General features: G+C 40.0%; 1 protein-coding gene and 1 long non-coding RNA gene across 7 annotated transcripts in view; both read right to left on the reverse strand.

Moving 5' to 3' along the window:
* The window catches only part of TMEM241 (transmembrane protein 241), a 62,643-nt gene extending 45,938 nt beyond the window's left edge, over positions 1-16,705 (reverse strand). For 3 of the 5 annotated variants that reach the window (XR_003252307.1, XM_026058618.1, XM_026058614.1), the window contains exons 1-6: positions 16,564-16,705; positions 12,978-13,024; positions 10,510-10,587; positions 6,011-6,092; positions 2,674-2,751; positions 1,366-1,391 (exon numbers count right to left, since the gene is read on the reverse strand). Coding sequence is in view for 4 of the 5 variants with exons in the window: in XM_026058618.1 (XP_025914403.1) it covers positions 1,366-1,391; positions 2,674-2,751; positions 6,011-6,092; positions 10,510-10,587; positions 12,978-13,024; positions 16,564-16,635 (383 nt within the window). In the remaining variant the exon portion in view is untranslated. The remainder of the gene's footprint in view (positions 1-1,365; positions 1,392-2,673; positions 2,752-6,010; positions 6,093-10,509; positions 10,588-12,977; positions 13,025-16,563) is intronic. The other 2 variants (XM_026058615.1, XM_026058617.1) reach the window with 2 other exon arrangements.
* Positions 16,706-19,027: 2,322 nt separating this feature from the next.
* On the reverse strand, positions 19,028-23,092 carry LOC112962452. Of its 2 annotated transcripts, XR_003252309.1 has the most exons (4): positions 22,699-23,092; positions 20,383-22,473; positions 20,119-20,242; positions 19,028-19,559 (listed from the first exon to the last, which is right to left on the reverse strand). It is a non-coding gene; the product is annotated as an uncharacterized LOC112962452 (long non-coding RNA). The 2 variants fall into 2 exon arrangements; XR_003252308.1 differs by having other exon boundaries at positions 19,028-20,242.
* Positions 23,093-23,126: the final 34 nt, after the last annotated feature.

Consider the following 23,126-nt stretch of genomic DNA (forward strand, 5'->3'; position numbering starts at 1 on the left):
GTTTCCACACTGGAATTTCATTTGTTTCATTCTTATTCCATAAATTTAAGAAGTCATTTCTGCCACCAAAATTAATTTTTATATCATGTCTTCTTCATAATTAATACACAGCAAAGTTGTAAGAGGAGAAAAGCGACACAAAACAATCTAATTAGTGATGCAAACAAACTGTTGTAAGGAATATTGTTCTTCACTTGCCATCTGGCTTCCCTTGCATACTTTAGAAAGCTGAAAGAGAACCAATTTTTAATCTATGGATGGCTACCAGAAAGTTTATTCATTAAGTTAGATGGCCTATTACAACAATTCCAGCAGAAAGGAGCAGAAGTGACAACATTCAAGGTTATGCTATAACTCCAGAATGCAGACCGAAGTGGGAGTTGGAGGTACCACACTTGAWTACCTTAAGGACAGCACAAGTCCTCCCCTAGTCAACTGGCTGGACTAAATAAAATCTTAAACTGTGGCTGAGTCAGTATTTCTACAGGCTAAACTGAATACACAGATACAGAATTTCTATGGACTGTCACTATTAATGAGTACTTGCTTTTGCAGTTCATTTTCTGACTTTCTAGCAGAGTAGAAGGAAAAGACAGAATAAAGAAGATAAAAAACTGCTATCCTTGACTGATAATCCAGTGGGCAAAACAAGGTCATAGTAAGCCAGATAACGGAAGCAAAGGGGAGAAAGTAGGAAGACAGGGCCTCTAAACACACTGAATAGTAAAACAACATTGTACATTCTAAGAGCAGCTAAAATATTACAAAAATACGGGGAATATCTATTATATGTTCTTCAAGGGGATGGGGGAAGAAAGAAACTTCTAATGTATGAATGGCTGCTTCTATTTTTCACTTTGTCTCCTTTCTGAAGCCTAAACACCCAGGTTCAATAAAAATTTTTGAGGGTGTGTAGCTTCATATGAACAACGCTAATAGAACTGGATGTCACCCACCTTTTCTGTCTTAAGAAAGATATTTTTAGTTGTTTTCTATCACATTCATTATCTTTCTTACTGTTTATCTCTTGGAACTTTAAAACTGAGTTCTGTCTCCTTTCCAAAAACATTTTTACAAGTAATGCTTTGTTATTCAGGAATACTGTTTTTCTGACTTTTTAAAATTTTTTACAAGAAGAAAAAAATTAAATGTATTTAACCAGTTGTTTAAAAAAAGAAAATACATTTTAAAAAATATTTAATTACTCCTATGTTGCAATTTAGGCTTACTGCCCACAGGAATGTGTCTTACACTCTTTATTGTTTTGGTGTGTCATTATCTGAAGCAAATACAAGAAGCTGGAGCCAAAACAAGTCTGAATCTGAGTAGTTAAAAAAAAAAAAAAAAAAAAAGCCCAAAACTTACCTACAGACTTTCAGAAGAGAGGTCTGCTGTAAAAAATAAAGTGAAATTAAAAACATTAAAGATTAAAAAAAGGTGAAAGAGTGCTTTCCCCCTTCTATAAATAGGAAGGGATCATAGCTGATCTTACTGCAGCAAACACTAGAAAAACAGTGAGCAACATTGAACAGTCCATTATCTTTGAGCACTGCCAAGCAAGTTTAATTTGAAAAAAGAATAAGGATTACAGATTGGCCTACTCTAACTTCTGATCTATACTTTCAGATTATTTGCCACTGAGTAAACCTAAAACCAGATGTGAAGTTTATACCTGGTCTTCAAACTTATCTTGACCTTTACCAAAACTGTGTATGTACTGTAATATTGAGTATTCTTTATTCATTAGGTACTACCCCAGCCAAATTAGTCTTGGTCTAAACCCAGGAGAGTTTCCCCAATCCTCTGGCCCAAATGTATTCCCCAGAGGCTTCCCAGCAAGACCTGGGTTGTCCCGGGGTGTGCCATGGTACACAGTGCTATGCCCCTTGGACATAGCCTCAGGGAGCTCTTCAGTTTATTAGGAGTAGCAAACACGGGTCATTTGTCTCTCTATATATACACAGGGAGAAAGGTAAATGGAGGGAAGATCCCTTCCATAGCAAGCTGCCGGCCTTTGTAGAGGTGAGTTTGTGATGAACGACTTCCCAGAGCTACGTCACACAGCAGTTCTCCAGTCAGACAATYAGAAAAGCATTTCAGAGCCTAAAAAGAACGATCTCCAGTGCAGTTTATGAGAAACACTCAACTCTTAAAGTAAGCAGGAATTATTCTCCTGTCTTTAAAAGGTCTTGGGACAGATTCCAAAACATTAAAAAACAAATCCAAAAAATGCATTTCCTGCATTTCATGTGGAGATATAATCTACATATAATCATACAATGTATCAAATGCTAGATATATCATACCGACTAGATCTAAGGACCCAGTCCTCCACCCCCTCAGCTCAAATGACAAAACTCTTACATATAGCAACAGAGAGAGGGGATGTTAATTTTCCAAAATGAAAAAAAAAAAAAGCAGGACCAAGCCTGTCTTAAAAACAGATCAAACTGTTGATATGCATTTGCAGTGTTTCCCTAACTAAAAGGGAGAAGAAAAGGTCAATAAAGGTACTTGCCAACAGCAAATCTCTCTCTGGGACTCATTAATGACTAGCTATCACAGCAGTAAGACTAGAAAAGCAGACAGTACTAAARCCAGTAATAAAAGAAAGTGGGTGTCTTGTTATAGGGCAGTTATATCACAGGAGGTATCAATTAATATATCAATTACCTCTTTTTGCACAAACTTCTGGAACCCACAGGTTATAACTTCTGCCGCATTGTGTACTGTAAGGAACACCGGAATTGGCTACCATGGGAAGAGAATATAAAAACAGTCTGAATAAACTCTGAACAGTCATGGACACAGGAAGGGGCACTCCAGTTGAGGCTAGCCATCCCAGGGTTGTTTTTTGTTTCTGTTAACTGTAAACCCACATCACAGCTCCTAAAAGTGCCTTAGACCCATCCCAAGAATGGGCTCACAATCACATAACAGAGGCACTTTCATGCAACTGCCTTTAAATCCAGACCCTGCTTGTTTCTCTGGCTTTGGAGTGCACAATCAGTGTGTTTCTACAGAGCTACCACAGGGAGACTGCTCCAAGTATATGCTTCTAGTTTTGCCCCTCCTTTCACATATCAGCAACCTCCATAGTAAACAGTTTTCCTCAGTTTTCCCATCTCTGTCTACTGGTACAAAGAACACTGTGTTATTCCTAGCAACCAAATTAAGGGTAAGGTGGTTTTAGGTGGTTGCTTTCAGTTACTGCTATGAATACCTGCCAGAAATTAGGGTAGAAATGTAATAGTTCATAAACAAGTGATGCAGAAATTACAGCCAACGAGGTGTCTGGACTCTTTCCCAAAATGAAATCATTAAAAAACAAATTCCAATGATAATGATAATGAGTCAAACACCCACCACCCTGAGCAAAGATCAGCAAGAACTAGGGGTTCATAATACTTCCTCCAAATCAGATCCATGGTGTAGCAGAGACAGTCAAAACTGAAGCAACTCCCTGCCCCAATTTAGGTAACCTAAAAACTGAGGCAGTTTTATGAAGCACTATTGTGCCCACTCACTCTATTCACATGAGTAGAGAACGAGTTAATATCTCAGTGGTGTCCATACCTCTTAAGTATCAGGTGATATTCTTAGATTTGACTTTGCAAACAGAAATCTGGGTTTTGGGGAATTTTCCTTTTCTTTTCCCATCAAGCTGGATAATCATTAAGTAAATATTCTAAGTCATAATGACAACTGTGGTGGATCCACAAACAAAAAAATTACACCAAGATAACTTAACACCTCTAAATTAGCAAGGAATGAAAATCACGCAAACAACTGAAATGAAGTTGTCAGCTCCTGCTTCACCAGTGCTGAAAACCAATTCTCATCCGTGTTGCTGGACAACTGAACACTAAAACAGAAGTATCTAACATAAGTATCTTGAGCCTGACACAATTACAAGAAATACAAGAAAAAAATGATATACAAGGAAAGCTGACAGCAAAAATTTACATTCTTCCTTTTGTGGAGCCAATTTGTTGTTTTTTTCCTTTTCTTTTTTTCCTCTGCTTTTGGCTCTTCCAAATGTGTTTTGGAGCCAACAATGGCTCCAGTTTGCCTAGCTCAGTTAACCTTCTCCATATGTTTGTTGTCTTTGATGTGAATATTTGTGAGTGGGCTTAGTGCTTACGAAAAGAAAGGTTTACTGGTTGGGCAGGCAGGCAGGAGAACAGACTCTGTACAAACCTCCCCTCACAGTCCTGCATACTTTTGGTAATGCATCACAGTCCAGAGCTAAGCAGCTCTCCTCCAGTTCTAGCCCTGAACTCCTGCGTAGGAGAGACTACCAGTGTCCCTTGTGAGAGACAAATGGAGATTAAGATTGTAGTCCTGCCAGTATACAAGGAGCGTTTGAAAGTGGGTGCTCCTGGCTTTGATCAAAAGAAGTTCACATAATTTCTACTTTAGAAATAGGCCCATTTAATTCAAATACACTGCTGTGGTGAGATAATTCAGATACAAGGATCAGTAGAGTCCTTCTTCCTTCTCCCCGTGCAGTAAAAATATTGTAGGCAAAGTTACTGTAAGTAAAGCTTGTATTTAAGATTAACTTTTGCCCCAGTACAAGGTTTTACATGCCACTATGCTTGAGACTACTCATCTTTGTGTCTTTCCTCCATGTTAAAATAGTCAAAGAATTAGGCCTCTAAAACCCCAGTTACATACAACAAAAAAGCCATGCAGAAATGGAAGATGTTGCTCAAGAAAGATCCGGGATACAGATCAAAACTATTCACCCATGGAAGAGACTCAGCTCTTGTGCAGCTCCAGAGCATCTCGCCCTCTTCAGTGACCACAGAGTAGGGAAAGGAAGGAAACAAGGTAACTTATGAGAGAGCTCAAAGATGAAGAAATAGCAAGAGAGGATGTGATTCATACCTCCTCCGCCTCCCAGGTGAGCAGGCAGAAAAGATGCTGCTGCCAAAGGCTTCGTTACTGTTTCCAGGCAGTTCTTTCCTTAGAGATCTCTACTCTGTTTATGCCCAATGGAACTTGCTTTGACAAGGAATCAAGAGGAAGTAAATGCAATCGCCACGGGACAGCTAATTTGGAGGCGTGTGGCATCTGAGCACATGGCCTAGCTTCCCTGAAGATCACTTGGGTCCAAGATCAGGGTGAGGACAGAGCTCTCCTGTCCTCTTCAGCCCTACCTCTCCCACAGAATGCTCAAGAAGGGATCACTGCAAGCAGATTCTTGTTGAAAATTCCTGTTTGATTCTTCTTGGGGTTTAGGAGTTGACAGGAGTAAGCTGACTCTAGAGTCAGACTAGGATGTTTTGACAGAATGCAGGAGGAAACTAGCATAGAATCTGGTCTTACAGACTGTATAACAGCAGTATAACACTGCTGGTTTTAAAATTGAGGTCACAAAACTTTCTTCTTCTTCTCTTTTTTTTAAAGAAACAGTGGATCATTTAAGAAAAAAGCATCTAGCTTTAATGAAAGCAGATTTGATATCCCCTAAGCTTTTGGTATGTTATTGTGATTAAAACGAATCATAAATSTGATTAATCTAGCCATTCCCATAATCTCTTCCCAACTTCCAATTTATTTCTTCAGACCCAGTAAAGCATCAAAACCCTGTCACTGAAAGGGTCTCCACCCTTTTCCTAGAAACATATCCTACTGACCTATGTCCCATTCCCCACTTGGCAAAAAGTTACAGCTAGTAACTTCTTCAGCTTCTTCCCCGTTGGCACAATTCAGACCCTTGAGGATCTGTTCTGCAAAATACTGAGTGCTCTGGAGAGATGCTGAGTGCTTTTGACTACCACTGAGGTCAGGGAGATCTGAAGCTATTTTGCACCTTTTGATACTGCTCTACAGCAGGATTGGACCACTACTCTAGCATAGTTAACAGGYTGTTATTTAAATCCCTCCTCCCTTCTTTTCCCCCCAGCCCAGGAACAGCATTAAACCCCTTGTGTGAAGGAAATGTTCTTTGTTCAGAAAGTAGAGACAAAAAAGAACTGATTGCTACTTGTGCATTTCTTACCAATCTAGACAGTGCCCTGGAGCCAGCATAAATAATGCCCACAAAAAGTGCTGAAGCAGGAAGCCATGACAGGATGTCAGACCTGTGAAAACAATTAAAACCCCATTACTTCACCACATTCTGTTTACATGTGGTCAGCATCACTTACTTACAAGGAATACAACAATATGTATATCTATTTCAAAGGTGTGCACATTAATTCATTGTCTGATTGTTCAGTATTCCTCCCACTTAAGTCTCTGAGATGGAAATGAACCATCTCATCTAATCACAGATATGAACTAGCAGAAATACTTTTTACTCTTTCTCTCTCCTCTCCCTCAAAAATTGTTTAGCACTTTCATAGCAATTACTAGTATTGGTTTTAAAGGAGAGACATTTCATTTCAACTGATTTCCTTGACATAAAAGGAAGAAAAACTGACAAACGAAGGCATAAAATGGCACACTTGCACAGACAGCACACATTTTCACTGCGCACAAATACACTTGCCCACCCACACATTCATTTCTCAGCCAGATTTACAAAGAGATTCTTCCTAAAGATCAGATTGTCTCTGTGGGAGCCTGTCTCTTGAGATTTCTTAATGATATTCCTTTGACTAAGCCAAACTCCTAGAGGTAGTTTGACAACTAATGGAGGAATGAAGTCATTGCAGATTGATCTGATTTTTTGTTTAAGTGATATTTACTGCAGTGGGGTCAGGTTTCAGTTTTGAGATGGGGCTTCAAGATTTGCACTATTCCTTTGCTGACCTCAGTACTTAAGGGCAAAAAGGGGATCAGGTAGGTGGTAAATTTCAGAGGAAGCAATGTAAGATATTGAGTAAGTCAGGAAAAGAGTGGCAATGACTTAAAGGCCTGATCCAAAGGCTACTGAAGACACTGGTACCCCCACTAACTCTTCCTGAGCTTTGAACTACAGTCAAGAGAGTGTTAGCAAATAATTCTGGTTCTTAGAACAAAATAAAATTGTTTGCAGTTCCTTAATTTGGATCACATTTCCAACTAGCACAGAAGAATTAAAATGCAACTGTAAGTACCGCTATATTACCACATTTCACAGAATACATGAAAAATAGACCACTAAAAGAAAACTATTCTAGTTTGAATAAAAGTAAAACATGCCCTAAGGTTTATATAAACATAAGACAAGGGGAAAAGCCTAAACATCATGCTTCCTTTCTCTTTATAATTTTCTAAGATAGTTGGTCAAAAACCCAGGGTAGCAAAAATAGAGTAATCTTTAGACCCTTTCACTAGAAAAAATATCTACTCTGCTTTCTGGGGTAGTCATCACCATTTTAAAAGAAGCACTGTGCCTTTTAAGGTTATTGACTCAACTGGAATTTTACCGAGACCAGGATCTAAAACTGCCATACTTCATTACCAATGAATTCCTGTCAGAAATCAACCAAAAAAAATATCTATTGAAATTGGAATAAATTGGAGAAAAGAGGAAGGGAAGGAAAAGAAGGGGGAGGGTGAAAAGAAGGAAGGAACACAGGATGAATGATTGGGCCATAAAAATATCACCTTTTCATGCTCCACACCACTAAATTCTAGGAATCGCAAATATGTCTCCATCTTCAATGCAGTAATGCAAAGTGTAATGGAAAAGGACTTCAGATGCTTTTCCCATGATGTAAAAGTAGAATTTTATGCTGCCAAGGGGTATTTCTGAACTGGAAAAGAATGCATGAGTGTTTGATATAACATATCAGCACTTACAATCTGTCCTGTATATAAACCAATTAGTAGTTTCTTATGTTGGCAATATAGCGATGTATGTGCAAAGAAAGCAAGCTCAGTGACATCAAAGAACTGACTGGTTTGTCATTGTAGGGCTAGATTCAAAGCTCACTGAAGTCAATGGGTAGTTTCCCCTAAACCACACTTTTAAGCTTTGTTTTAAGCTAAGGTTCCAAGCCGCTACTTAGCTGTGGGGAAAATGCAACAGTAATAGAAATGGCAACCAGAAAACAGACAATTTAGGTGCCTAGGAGGTTAGGCAGAAGCTGGGTGGCAGAGATCACAGCACTGAAGGCATTATGCAGATCCTATGCATATTCTTGTGCTACACAGAGTCCCTGTTTTTGATACGGGTTTGCAGACAGTCACCATCCACCCTTTAAAAACAAGAATGGTAACAGAGTCCTTGGGAGCTGGGAGAGCTGAGGGGAAGCAGATGAAAAGCAGGTTATTCATAAAACCTCAGAGAAATTACTCTAAGTAACATGTTTAATAGAACTGAGGACGTTTTCATTTGGTCTTTATTGTGAAGTTAATGTCCCTGAGTTTGTCAGACCCTTTGGACAAAGGGTGGTAATCTCTATGCGTTGAAATAATTTTTCTAGGACACTTTGGAATAACCTGAACTAGCTCAGAAAGCACATGAGATGGGTCTGCAAGATAGAAGATACTAAGACGACATGAAAATAAATAAATAAATGGGTGCCAGTTTATTATTTCCAGTATCAGAAGTCTGGGGACTGGATATGGTATTCTTAAATTTACTGTATGTACAAAAAAAGATGGATCCACAGACCAATATTCTGTGAGGGGAAAAAAACATGGTTGCATACCATGGGGAAAAGGTCTTTGTGGGAGGAAGGACCTTGCAGGGAAGTTGTGGAGAGAAGCCTTTGAGAAGCTACATTTCTGTGTTGTTGTGTCTGGTTCCCCCCCCCCCCCATGTATACACAGGTGATACATGCTATGAGTCCAGTTCAGTAAAGCAATAAAGCATGCACTTAATTCTTCTGAATAAAGACAGATTTAAACTGATGCCTAACACTGCTAAATTACAGCCAAAACACATGAATGAATCCTGGTCATTTAATTTTGTACATAGCTAATACAGAACACACCTATTCCAGAAGACTGCTGAAAAGGTTTTGCAAGACTTATTTTAAACAGTTTTCCTAGATTATGCTGACATCTAGTGGTCTGAAGTCTATCTTCAAAATAATTTTTCACCAAAATATTTCTTAAATAAAAGCCATCTTCTTCAATAGCAGGGAATGGCTCTTGTCCGATATTTTCTTTAAGGTTTTTCAGGTTTTAGAAAGGAAAAAATATATATATTTTTTCCCCTTTTGCTTTAGAATTTTTGACAAAAAGCTTTCTAAGCTGGAAATAAAAAATTCAACCTCTTTATTTTCATGATTTAAGGCAAAAATAATTTCTCAACTAGCAATGAAACCTGAATTAAGACAGACATTACTGATGGCTGCATTCCTTTGTCCTTTGGCTGTACTGTGAAGACAAAATATGCATGAATAATAAAAACTTCATAAGAATATATATCACTAACTGACACTAAAGCAAGATTTGGTATCTAATTCTGCTTCTACTAATATCCACGACAGCTTTTACTCCAATACCCCCATTTTACCTAAATTGCACTTAAAAGATAAGAAGATAAATTCTGTTTGTTTATAATTTCACTTAGATGTCAAGGGTGATGTAGGCACTTGCACATGCATAAAAACAAAACTTGGCCTGGTTCTTTACACACACATGCACACACAAAGCACTTTATTCCAAATGAGGAACTTCAGTTTTGCAAACCAACTGTTTGAATCCCAAACTGAAAATCTATCAGCTGTCACCAGCTAATACAGCATCACAGAAAAAAATTTAGATTAGAAAGGAGCTCTGGCAGTCATCTAGTCCAATCCCTCAGCTTCAAAGTTAAGTCACGYTGCTCAGGGCATAGTCCAGTCAAGAGTCGAGTTCTGAATATCTCCAGGGACGGAGACTGAACTATCCCTCTGAGCATACAATTTATATATCATAACATTTTGCAAAATAAAAAGGATATACCCCATTCCATGTAGTGGATTGGATCTGTATGAACACAGTACAGTATTCTGGATGACTTTTCTAACTTGTCGTCACTGTCAGTTCAAGCAGATTATCTTGATCTATAAAGCACCTTTTAATCTAGAATTTGATTATGATACAGATCCTGTGCACCACTGCAATGACTACTTGCTTTGTGTTTATGAACGTTTGAGGCAGGAGAAGGTAAAATTATTTCCATTTATGGGAATCAGCTCGTACAGAGAAAAAGGCAGATAATCACATTCGTTGACTTGATTGCATTGAGATTTTGGGGTAGGGGACGACTATGCCCTTACCTAACATTACTGAGGTTTCTTTTATGATACCATAATTCAGGGAGGGGATGTTTACAGTAGACAAATGACTGGGTAAGTTATCCTTATAGTCTTCACTAACGGCAACACTTTTTTCATCACCATAATAAGGTTAAGTTTAATCCACTTGATATTAATAACCCATTGAAATACATTTCTCTGAACATTAGACTATAACACAGGATCCATCCTATGCTTGCGAGGCAAAACACACAGACACAAGCTTACACACAATCTTATGTTTTAGCAAGCTGCTGTCTTCCACAGCCAACCTAACTACATCATAACCCAGCTACAGAAAATAAATATTTAGTAGATACTGAAAACTCCACTGTACCTTGAACACAAGCTTATCTCCACCCATCCCAGTTTCCAAGAGACATGAAGCAAAAGTCCACCAACTAACGTCTGCCATCTGAAATAGAAACAAAGCAGTACCTCTGAATTATTTGTCTTTTTTAACCACATGGAGCATGACCTTAGAAACCTATTTCTCAGAGCACACCTACGACTAACTATCTGCCTTTTCTCCAGTTTACCACGGATGCCCACTATTCCCCTTTAAATCTTTTGTGGGCCTTCATTTCCTCCAAACTTCCTGTCTCTCTGGTGCTTGCCCCCTCCTGTTTCAAGTGTTTTATAAAGGATCACCTGCCACAATGTCCCTGGTAACATTGTTCAATCTCCATTTTGTTGTCTTTTGCCATGCAAGGTTTACAATAATAGTGATGTTATAGCCATGATAGTCTAAAGATACAAGTGAGGCAGGGTTTGTCACAGGAGATAAATATCCTTTCGTAAGTTGTTATTGTTAGAATAGACAAACACACTTTCAGGATTCAAACAGTTACTTCAATTGGACAGATAAGCCCCAAGGATGAGAAGTGCAGTCCTGGTAATTTCGAACATTAACTCTATGACTCCTCATGGTAGTTCATGCTGGGCCTAGATTACAAACTTCCTATGACTCAGACTGTTTTTTTGGGGTTGTTTTCCCCCCTGCATCTTGTGTAGCAAGCACCAAGCAAAGTGTCATCAACAACCAAATCATCATGCTGCACGTAGCCTCTTTGGTCCAGAGTCTCTAGAGAAAACTTCTTTACAGCAAGATAGCTTTGCACATCAACCACAACACTGTGGTGTTCTTACTGAAAAGGTATATAACAATTAAAGACATTCTGCATTGACTTATCTACCTAATGGTTTAGCCTCTCAAAGAGATTCCTCAGTCTACTAGGGAAATTGTACATGAGGCCTTAGAAAAGCTTGCTCTCTTTCACACACACACGCACATTCACCTTATGCAGCATTAAGTACAGTTGGACACCATGAGAGAAGAGCAAGCTCATTGCCCATAAGGAGTATGCTGAACATTCAGTGCTACTATCAAAGCTCACTTCACACTGTTTAGCTGAGGAGCATATGAGAGCTTAAAAGCTGGGTATCCCTGATGTTTGCTACAGGCTTGATCATGCTCCATCCCAAGCCAGCGATGAATTCCTATCAACTTTAATTTGAAAGATTTAGAGCATATAGAAGAATCTCATCTTAGGTGCTAAGGACAGAAATTGAAGTTAATAAGAGTTCCACATCCTCAGCACCATCTGATACAGTCTTAAATTATACAGGGAAGGGAAACAATGACAACAGACAATAGTAGCATGAACTACTGAGGATAACACTCTTTCTCCATTGCTCATCTCCCATAGCTCTAAATGAAAGTGCATCTGAACCTCTTAATAATTTTCAAGGAGTTACTTTTAGAAGCCAGCATTTATGGAAAAATATGAAGATGCTGAGAGGCAGTAAAGCATTTCCAAATACTAGAAAAGGGAAATAACTGTGGTAACATAGATACCACAGTGCAATTGCATGCCATTGAATGCATGCTTTTTTACTGTTTACTTACCACACTTGTATTTTACTTACATTACTCAAAACCTTTCCCCATATGGTAAGTCTTGTCCAAGAGAGTTTTTGTATGTGTACATTATATATACATATATATATATATATATATGAGAGAATTGAAGAAAGCATTCAATGCAAACTTAATAGAACTGAGTATGCTCAAAGAAAATGGAGATTCCCTAGGGAATTATTCTTAGGGTTGATCACAGTCCTGAGGCTGGAGGGCAGGCAAAAAATTATAAACCATGCTAAGCAGCAGTACAGGATTTAAAAATTATCCAGTGTCTGTGGATCTTACCCATATACTGAAAGAACAAATGGGGGGAATCTTGACTCTAAGAGACCACACACAATTCTACTAAATGTCTCAGATTAGTAACAGCACTGACAGTATGTATGGATACTTGGCCACACATTGTATTTCTCGTTACAGTCATTAAGATATGCTTGTGACTTACCATACAGAGTTACAGCAAATAGGCTAAGCATGAAAATAAGCAACTTTTTATTTGTGTATGCCTAAAGATTTGTTTAAGGTTGTTTTTCACCAGTGTAGTGAAAAAGAATACACCACATCTGAATGTTAACTTTAAGTTCCATTTCCAAAGACAGGCTGTATTATAACTGCTACTTGTCAACACTAACACATAAGACTTCCAGAAAACCCAGAAATTAAGGAGAGTCTATATCTCTTAAATACATTACCAGCATGATGTTTAAAAATTAACCAAGACAACTAATAAACACTTTACTAAGTGTTCATAAAGTATGTTCTCTAGACAGCAAAAGCCAGTAATGGCATGAAATACTAAAGTTAGCTTTAGCACAGAACAACAATACATCTACTGATGAGAGTCATTTTTCAAACAAATGTATTCTTAAAATTGTACTTACCCTTGAAAAAGGGTAGGGTAGGTAAATTTCAGGACAGACAGGACATACTGGAAAACAAATACCAAATTAATGGACATTAAACATCCATGGTGTTATAACATCAACAAGCAATCGCAAGAGAATGAAATACAAGAAGCTCCTACTAAAATAAAGAAAAATAAAAAAGATTCTGAAAATTCTCAATAATTTCTCTTCCCATGCCAGAACTGCTGGATACTGCCCCAGTCACTGCGAAAGGTAGTTGGCACTAAAGTACATGAGGTACGGGATGCACACACTGAATGATGAAGACAGGGCTACCCGCTAAATTGCTCTCTCAGTTGCTGAGCATACTCCATGCTTTGCGCTGAATGGAAAAGTGTTTACAGCAACAAAACATATAAGCATCTGTCAACTACAATTGTATCATGCCACAGAGGCAATCTTTGGCAGAAATAAGATTGAGAATTTTAACATAATCATCTCCTGATGGTTATTTCATCTCACAGACCTAACATTGTTAGCAGAGTGTTTTGTGTAAAATATTAAACAATGTCTATAAAGCACTCTGGAGCTGTTATGCTCTGTAGAAGTAGCCTATGTCTTTGCTTTGGTATGCTTTGACAGGGTCTGTGTTTATGGATGCTAGTGTCCTTTCTCACTACTGTATATACGTGTGTGTGTGTGTGTGTGTGTGTGTACACATATATGTATACACATACACACACACAAATATGAAGGAGAAATATGCCTTTACATATTATATCAGGGTCTAACAGCTTCCTGTGATGAAGTATATGAATTCTGTTCCTATAAAGGAGAAGGACGCCTGGGACTTCCCCGGAGGAAAGGAAAAGTACCCTGCCATTCCTGCTAGGAGCAAGCAGAAGTTGTCAATGGCAACAGGAGAAGCTAAAAGCTTTCAGAGAGGAAACTGAGCTAAGCACTTTGCAAGGTCCAGTTTTCATGTGTGTGCAGAGGCAGGGTGTCACTAAAAAGATGACATCAATATACTCAGAGACACTAAAAAGATGACATCAATATACGCAGAGATAAGGCACATTGATTCATAAACAGTCATATAATACATACACTTGTCAAAATGGCATTTGGGTTTTAAATTAGGATGATTTAAATTAGTTACTTGTACATGTCTGTACCCCACTTGCATTTACACACTGCCCGGGACAACCAAAAAGTCTATATTCTGGTTATTTTAACTTTACTACATTAAAACATACATTCAAGTTTTAAAGTGGGGTTGAGAAAGAGGGTCCTATGTCAAAGGCTTTCCAACTTCCTCTCAACTACAGTTAAGCCAAGTGTCTTTTCCAACTCATGATACAATTCGGCAGCTCTTCTAGCCCCTTTCTGTTACTAATCACTGCTCCTAACAGTCTGCCAAATAAAGTGCATTATTTCTTCCTGTGAACTTTGCTTCATTTCTGGACTTCAGTCTACTTCTGGACATTCTTAATAGTAAGCGTACCTTGGAACACAAATCAGTAGTCTACATACAGAAGAGAGATTTCACTTCCATCTCTGAAAAAGCGCTATATTTCTCTAACTCTCCCTCAGGAAATCCATACCCTGCTTGCTTCAGAAGCATCTTTTGTTTCAGAAATCTGTACCAGGAACACAGAAGTACTCTCTGATATATAGGACAGGAACAAGTAGCTACTATATCAGGTCTTTAGTTTACAATAATAAGACATTTCAAAGGTAAGCCTTAAAACTCATCTAACCCACTGGTGTCAATGATTTTCACTGAGGTTCCCCAGATTTCAGTGGTTTTATTATGACTATTTTCACTGCAACTGCCACAGTTATTCTCACCAACCCCAACAAACCATTGGAAAATTAGCAAGGAAAAGAAAAAAAAACAAAAAACACTCGGGCACTTTGGGAGGGCATTCGCACAGCCTAAGTTAGGCTCTGGGTGCTCCCTAGAGCGCCGGTGTCTCTCCATTGACCATAAGGGGAATCAGACTCTTAACTGACACTCTCTGAATCAGACTGAAGTCAGACATCTATCTAACCTGAACTGGATAACATTAATAACCCTCCTCCTAGAGTGAGCAAAGAAACTAGCTCAAACTATTTAAGCTACACATTTTTATCCGCCATGCAGCTACTCTTTGCATATTTTTCTTTCTGCTTCTGCCTAGATCTTTCAGCAATACCAACTGGCAATTAAGTTGCACAGTAGAAAATATTTCTTGTCCTAATTTAGGGGTTAAATTGCTGTACAGATCAGTGTAGGTTAATATTTCTTTAGTTCTTACTGTAATACCTTGAATACTTAAGATTTTTCTCTTGGCTAGGTTCCAGGTTAACAGAATTTCTTCTGTCAATTTTTCAGAATTCTGAAATAGCAATTGATGGTTAATGGAGAAAATCCTGCACTTCGGCATACAGTCAGGCCCCTGTGTGGATAGGAGCTGACTGGAATACAAAACGGATCTCTAATGCCTCTGGGCTCAATGGTTGCTAGATACCCAATAATATATTCAATACTTGATATTTTCAAGGCAGTATAGTCTCTGGCTCGAAAACTAACATTTTATTCATTTGAATAATAAGAGATCATCCCTTCACTCTTCCAAATATGCTGATCTTTAAATTTATACATCACAGAAATGTGAAAATCTTGCACATTCAGAAAAATGGAAGGGGTAGAAAAGGCAGCTATATTCTGAATTACAAATGCACACTGGGATTGGCAATGGTGGGTCTTTTGGCTGAAATGTTATTTTGTTGATAGTATAGTCCTCATTTTGGACGAATTGACTAGCAGGCTTTTGCTAATCAGTACAAAATACACAGAAAGCATACTTCTATTTTTGTTGCAGGTTCTTTGCTTTAATCTTATCCTTTCAGGCACAGACCACTGTGCATCTGTTAAAGCAAATTAGCAGCCACTACTGTGTATTTATGAGTCTCACTGATAGACACTCACTGAATAAATCCAAAATGCAGTCTGTTCCTTTGCTATTTTTAAGATTCCTCTAAATCTTTGAGGGGGCCTTAAATATTCCAAGTCTCCTCCTTTCTTCAGAGGAAAGAAGGAAAAAAAGACAGCAAAGTGTCACTACATAAGCACAGCAGTRACTCCGGGTGACATAGTTAAGAACTGAGGGGCTTGATCCTCATCTAACAGGGGTTTAATTGCACGGCTTGGAAGAGTAGTCTCGGTTGCAGCCTGGAGCTGGCAAGGAGCCTCCTGCTTCAAGCTTCCACAGACACTAGGGAGCGAGACAGAGACACTCCACGACAAGGATTTCTCCACAAGAGCCAAATAAGCCTCGTGGTGACAAACAACTGTCCTGCCACCCATTCTTTCCTACACCCCCCCCCCCCGAAAAAAACAGAAATTAAATCTCAACGGCTGCGCCCGGCACCCTCACCGCGCAGTACCGCTGCCGACGCTCCCAGCACGCCCGGCCGTTCCCCGCACCCCCACCCGCCCCGGCAGCGGGCAGCGGGCCTGCGCTCCCGGCCGGGCGGACGGGGCCGGCAGGATCGGCGGTAGAAGCGGGGGGCCGCAGGGCCCGGCCCGGGCCGTGCGGTGTCCCCCGGCGCCGCCGCCGCCGCCGCCCGCCCTCACCTTGTTGGTGAAGCAGGAGGCCAGGTAGAAGAGGCAGAAGGCGAGGCCGCCCGCCGGCCGCTTTAAATACATCTGTCAACGCATGTCCCGCCGCCGGGGGGAGAGGGCGACCGCGGCAGCGGCGGGGCGCGGGGCTGGCGCCGGCCAGCCACGCCGGCCATGACAGCGACGCGTGGCGGCGCGGCGGGACCAATGGGCACCGCGCACCGCCGCGAGGCGCGGGCTCCTTAAAGCGGCGATGCCTCCCCCCAGCCCCCTCGRGGCCCACCGTGGCGCGCGCTCGGCCGTTGGGCTCCGGCCCGCCCGTCAGCCCCGGCCGCCATCTCGGAAACTTCTGGAAAGGGCTTCGTGAAGGGGTTTTACAGCCTTTACGCGTGTCATCGAGGTTGGTATCACTGTAGCCAGGATAACTGGCACACTGGAAGGCTGGAAGGGACTGTGACAGAAAAATAGCATCATACTGAGATTTTTATCAGCGCTTACTTGAAATGTTCAGATTAATTCATGCCTTCACTAGGCACAAGAGACACCCCGAATTCATGGCATATTATACCACACTAAAGTTCAGTCCCTCCAAAACACACCTGTACCTATTTAGGTGTCTATACTGTATGACCCTGTTGCTTAGCGGCATTGTAATGTGCAGCTGAGAGATTAAAACAGAGATATTATTGAAATAAATGGTGTAGCTGTTACAACTATCCCTACACTTTATAAGTTTGCATGGGAGATGACAAAGTGCTTTTGGCATCAGTTAAGAGCATCTGTCATAACATCTTAAAGTGCAGTTCAAATGAAGTGTTACAATGCATCTAATGGAAGGTCTTTTGCACTTCAGTACTTCAGAGGCTTGTAATATGTAATATAGACTTCAGTCACAAGTAGCAAAATTGTACTTCCTAGTACAATTGACCATGTATTCCTAAACATACACTCACGTAATCGCAGCTTGTAAATATATATTGCCTTGAAATGTAAAAGTCATTTGGTTGTGTAAATTGAGTTTCTATTCAAAATTACTTTTGTCTTACAATTTATCTTCCAAATATCATCCTCTATTTGACTTATTGTTATTGAAGAGATCTAACAGTTCCAAATTAGCCGTATTGTCAATAAATGTTCTTTGGGAGCTGCTCATGCCATTACAGCACCATCTTAATAGCATTCTGAAGGCCTGAAAAAACAGGTGAAGTTTAAGTTTAAGGACAACTGTTGTCCGAATCAGAAATGCTATCTTACTATTATCTATGAATAGATCTCTGGGAAAATTACAAAAACAATTTACAGATAAAGTGAGAACTTCCAGCTGCCCTAAACCTGAAAGGAAATCAGGAGGCAATTCTGCGAGTAAATTACTGGTTAGGTCAACCTTCCCTAACCTGCCAGCAAACAGCAGCAGTAGAGTATTTGGGGGTCTGTTTTCAGGTACGGAAAAGTGTTCTAGGTTGCACACACTGCATGTGGTATCTCCGTAAAATGATTATCATCAGTCAGTAAATCATTACAATGCTTTATGCTGTCAAATGTTATGTAAATAGTTTATTTCATTATGTGACAGCACTAGGATTTTAAAATTACGAATGAGATCAAAAACTCCTTTTGATACAGTATGGAGAGAGTTACCTGCCAGCATCAAGATATCAAGCTGAGAGAGCCCAGCAAACACAGGCTCTTGTATCTGCAGCCTGTTATTATAAAGTTTTTCTAAGGTGCTGAAAATATTGTTGTCCAGGTGACTCAGTCTAATTTCAGCTAAGTCAAAGCAAACGATTTTCTCTGTGTTCTTGAACAGGTCTGATGACAAGTCTGTGAAGCTGTTGCCACTGCCTACCAATCTGAAGAGAGAGTTGGTTTTAGGCTAAACGTGGGTATGTTAGATTGAACAGGTGGAGAAACAGCCCTGGCAGAAGGAGGCTGTCATTCATGATCAGTGTTTCTGTTTCTTGGGCAATACCAGAAAGAACCTTATCTAAACTGGCAGTTTGTTAGAGAAGGGATGCAAAAACACTTCAGAAAATGGAAGGACATATCCAAAGAGCAGCATAAATAACAAAGGAATCATCATGACTGCCTACAGTGGGACAGACAGGGAGGAAAATCTAACAATGTAAGCCTTTTCTTGTGGATGTGGTTTTGCTTCTAATAAATATGATCATGGCAGTTTTTCCATTACACATCAAAATGCCAGTCATTTTCCGTAACTGTTGTATTTTTTTTTTCTACAGTCCAGAAGAACCTTTAGGGTTCTGTTGTTCATGAAGAGGAATAATGCACAGAGTAGTAAAAATCTTTGTTTGCATTCTTCATGTAAATGATTGGGCTGCATCACACTAGTGACAGGATGACATGCAAAGGTGAGGCCAATTTCTTTGCTGGTGGTAGAACCTGGCACAGTTGCACTGAAGTTAATTTAAACCACATCCAAAGTGGTGTAAGTATAAAAAAACGCAGACTCATACCAAAATAAAAGTGTCCACATGACAAGTGGACACCAGAATATCTCATTTTATATTCATCTGCTACTTCATATCAATGTAAGTTCCATGCATTAGACAAGCCTTTTATCATAAACTTTGATTCAGACATTTTACATACCTTGCACATAAGGAATACACATTTTTTTGACACCTCTGGGTACTTTGAGAGGCAATACATAAATAGAATTTGCCTCTGCTCCCAATTTCTGACAAGATATCAATTAATTTCAGTTAAAAATAGCCTATTAAATTTATCAGCCCACTTTTCTGCCTGTATTTAGCTATCAAGTTGAAGCAGAATGGAGATGCAATGTGTTTTTCTCTGAAAATATCTTCAAAATCATTTATGAAATTAAAAGCAAAACTTCTTTATGAAGAAAAAAAAGCCTGTCAAAGGTAGAGTTGAATTTTGTATTCTTGTCCTGCTTGTTTTTTCAATATTAGAAACCCATGCATGTGGAACTTGTTCTTCCTGGAAAAGTTGTCATACTTGGATGATTCTCTGCAATCCTTGAATGACTAAAAATAAGTGAGACCATCATCAAGAGAAATTAATTTTAGTAATTAGGGTATGTTTAATAAGACATTTTGTGCTTTAAAAAAACCCCCTGCTTTTGTTGGTCTGTATTTAACTCAGGCATTTGACAAACACTAAGTGAAATATTTAAAACTCTTCCTCTACTTTGCAAGGTAAGTTTCCTTTCCAGTTCTCTAAATCTCCAAGTCATTTTTCAGTAAAAATAGGAGAAAAGACTTCTTATTTCTAAGGTGAAAAATTAGTACTTTGGAAGTGATTTTTAGAAAAGAAAAGTTAACAAATCTTTTGGGACATTTTAGGTAATACAGCAAAAACAGAATAACAACATTCCTTGGTATCTTCAGTTACAACTCACATYTGAGAAAACAAGAAAGAGAACAGCCATTTTGACAAAAATAACATTCATAGCATGTTTTAGCAAAAATAAATTGCTGCCTTTGTATTTAATTTTAGCTGTACTATCTGAACACTGTATGTTCAACAACAAGTTAAAAAAACAGTTTGTGGTAAAATATATTCAGCAAATGGTGGATACTCAACCTGAGAAATTCCCGTGTGTTCTCTGCCTTCAGCAGCTCCAGAAATTTAACCAAAAGTGATTTCACAAACTGCAGCTTTTATTGCTTAACTGACTCTGTTTGTGATACTTGTTTTGCAAGCCTCCCTGGAAAAGGAAAAAAAAAGTAAAACAAATAGAAACCAAATGTAAACAACTAGATTTCATAGCAGTTCTTATGCACGTCAATGATGCATAAACTATAAATATCTTAGGGAGGCAAAGAAACAGTGAAAGTCATGCCCCACCTTGCCATGATTGCTGGGTGTTCTTTTATTATAGCGTAGGTAAGCCACATTCTTGCCAGCTGATATGTTGGCAAGGCACTGTCTGTGCAGTTGTCATTTCGACTTTGCGTGGGTAATTCAAGGTACAGGGTACCTCACTYGGTACGTGTACATCCTGGTTTTGGAGGACAAAACAAAGCAGCATAAACAGGGAACTGGTGAGCATAGCCTAAACTAGGGAGAGAGAGGGGAACCTTACTGGTAGACCAGAGGCCAAATCCAGCCCACCATATAATTCTGGGTAACCTGCTGCCTTAGCCTCAGAGACAAAGTCAGTGGCTAAAGCTCAATAGCTGAACAGTCCCCATTGCCCCAAGGCAAATTCAAGCATTTTAGTCCATGAGACACAATCCCATATGATTCATAAGGAGGTGGCCCAAAACAGACATCTGAGTTCCACTGCTGGAAGGTGTGGTCCATCCTGACCTAAAAAGGACACTTACATGCCACAGCAATGGATGCAATAGGAATGGCAAGGTAGATTACATAGCATTTCTGCTTCACAGAGCATATGTTAAAGTGCTTTGAATATCTTTAAAATTGTCAAATGTGTCTTTTGCAGACAAAAGTATATACTTTGTATTATACCACAAATTCAACCTAGAAGGCTTTAACTGTATCAAAAAGAGTAAGAAAAGTTTACAGGTATCTACAAAGACTAATGTAAGCATGTGATCAAAATACTTTTGACTTGTTATTTTAGTGAAATATCATTTTCATACATAATGTTATATTGATATCTCTCTTTGTTCTTCTTGCAGCATTTTCTATTAAAAGTGGGAGGCTTGTTCTCAGCCAAAAGTAATGTATTTCCCTACAGCAAAATGCACAGGCAGATTTGAATTATTGTAAATCACTTGGATTAAGAATGAAGATAGACATTTCTGCAAATAATTACTTTGAACTACATATTCAGTAATTGCAAAACAGCTTTGGAAATATATTGAGTAATATAAAGGGAAGTTTCTGCTCCATCTGGATTTTTAACTATTTTTATTAGTAGATGTGAATGTGTGGCAAATAATTGTTTACATGTCATTTTACAGAACATTTCCTCTTAATACAATTCAGTTCTAAGCTTGATCCACTCATACAAAGGGTCATGGGATCAAGGCCTCAATCATAATATTTATTCAAGCAGGACTTGCTTTGAATCCTATGTAAAATTGCAGAACTGAAGAATATGAAAAAAGACTCATTTCTGAAAATTAAAAACTGAATTAAAAGGCAAAGGAATATTAAGTCATTGTTAATGTTTTTTTGAACAAAAGAATACAAAAAAAGTGTTTCTTAATCTGTGCTTGTACAGTTGTGCTAAAGATTTTCTCAGGACAGCAGGACATTGCTCTGACACTCAGCTCATTTATGTAAGTGATAAATTTAGCTAAGACAAATTGAAGGGGGCATGGCAGCAGTCTTCAAACCCCAAAAGGCAGCTGCAAAGAGAARAATAATCTGTCTTCTCCAGGGCCATGGGCAGAGGGGGTACAAACCACACTGCAACCGCAGGGCCAGACTGAGCCCCCCAGCCGCATCTGCGGGCCCACGTGTCTGTGTCTGTTCACTGTGTGTAGCAGGGCAGGATCACGACCACGCTCCCGACCCTCTCCAGACCTGGCCAGCCCGCCCTGTCACCGGCACCGGGAGTGACTTGCGGCAGGCACCAGCACTGGCGCGGGCTGTCTCGGGAGACTGGTGCGGTATGCTGTTAGAGGTCGTGGAGGACAAAGCAGGCCAACTTTGCCTGAGCAAGCTGCTTCTCCTGTGCCCGAGCTGGTGACAGAAGTTTTGGGAGGTCTGCCCTGGCGGCACAGCTGTGCTCGATGTTCAACAGGGCACATACCCCGAGCACGTCGGGGACACCCGGGTGGCGTTAAGACCCCTTACCATTTCTCCTGCGCCTGGAGCAACCCCGCATGTGAGGGTGGCTTTCTGGCTATTGACAGTGGTCGGAAAGACACAGTAGCCTTATATGTACAGATACCTCTGATGCCAGGGGATGGGCCAGGTGTAGGGAAGTTCCTGTACATTGCTTCCTCACTGTAGGGAAACCTGCTCACACAGAGGTAAGACAGCAAGTGTATTGCAGCAAAATGCCATAACTGAAAATTTATTTTCATGGAAACAGCACGTTTTAATTACAATATTATTTTACAGATAAATGCTATGTATAAAATTGCAGTGCAACAGGTGTAGGATCACATACAAAGTATTTGTATTCAAATTGTATTTATGGTAAGCTAAGGGATCAGGATCAAATGAGTTAGTTTTGCTTACGCTTATTTTTCTGCTTCTCTAGTTATTTCCTGAGACAAAAGGAGGCATTCTGAATTTCGGGTTTCCCTCAGCACACCTCCCTCGTGGCTTTGCCCTTCTAGGGATTTTTTGCTCTTGCTTCCTTACTCTGCGCTATCCACCTGCTCCGTAGGACTGGGGTCACGGCTCCGGGGTCGGCATGGCCCATCCCACCTCCTGCGGCCGTGTCCCGCTTCCCCCGTGGCGGTGCCGGTGCCGGTGCCGCGGTTCTGGGAGTGCCTTGGCTCCTGCGGACATCACCGGAAGGGCGTGCGAGGCCCGCACGCCGCCGACCAATGAGGAGCGCGGACGGCAGGTGACGGCAAGAGAGAACCGGGAAGAACCCGGAAGAGTTTGTATTTCGAGCGACGCTGCCCTCCGGAGAGCCTCAGCCGCCGCCGCAGCGCCCG

This window comes from Apteryx rowi, unplaced genomic scaffold, assembly GCF_003343035.1.
Source record: "Apteryx rowi isolate R43461 unplaced genomic scaffold, aptRow1 scaffold_149, whole genome shotgun sequence".
Classification (NCBI taxonomy): domain Eukaryota; kingdom Metazoa; phylum Chordata; class Aves; order Apterygiformes; family Apterygidae; genus Apteryx; species Apteryx rowi.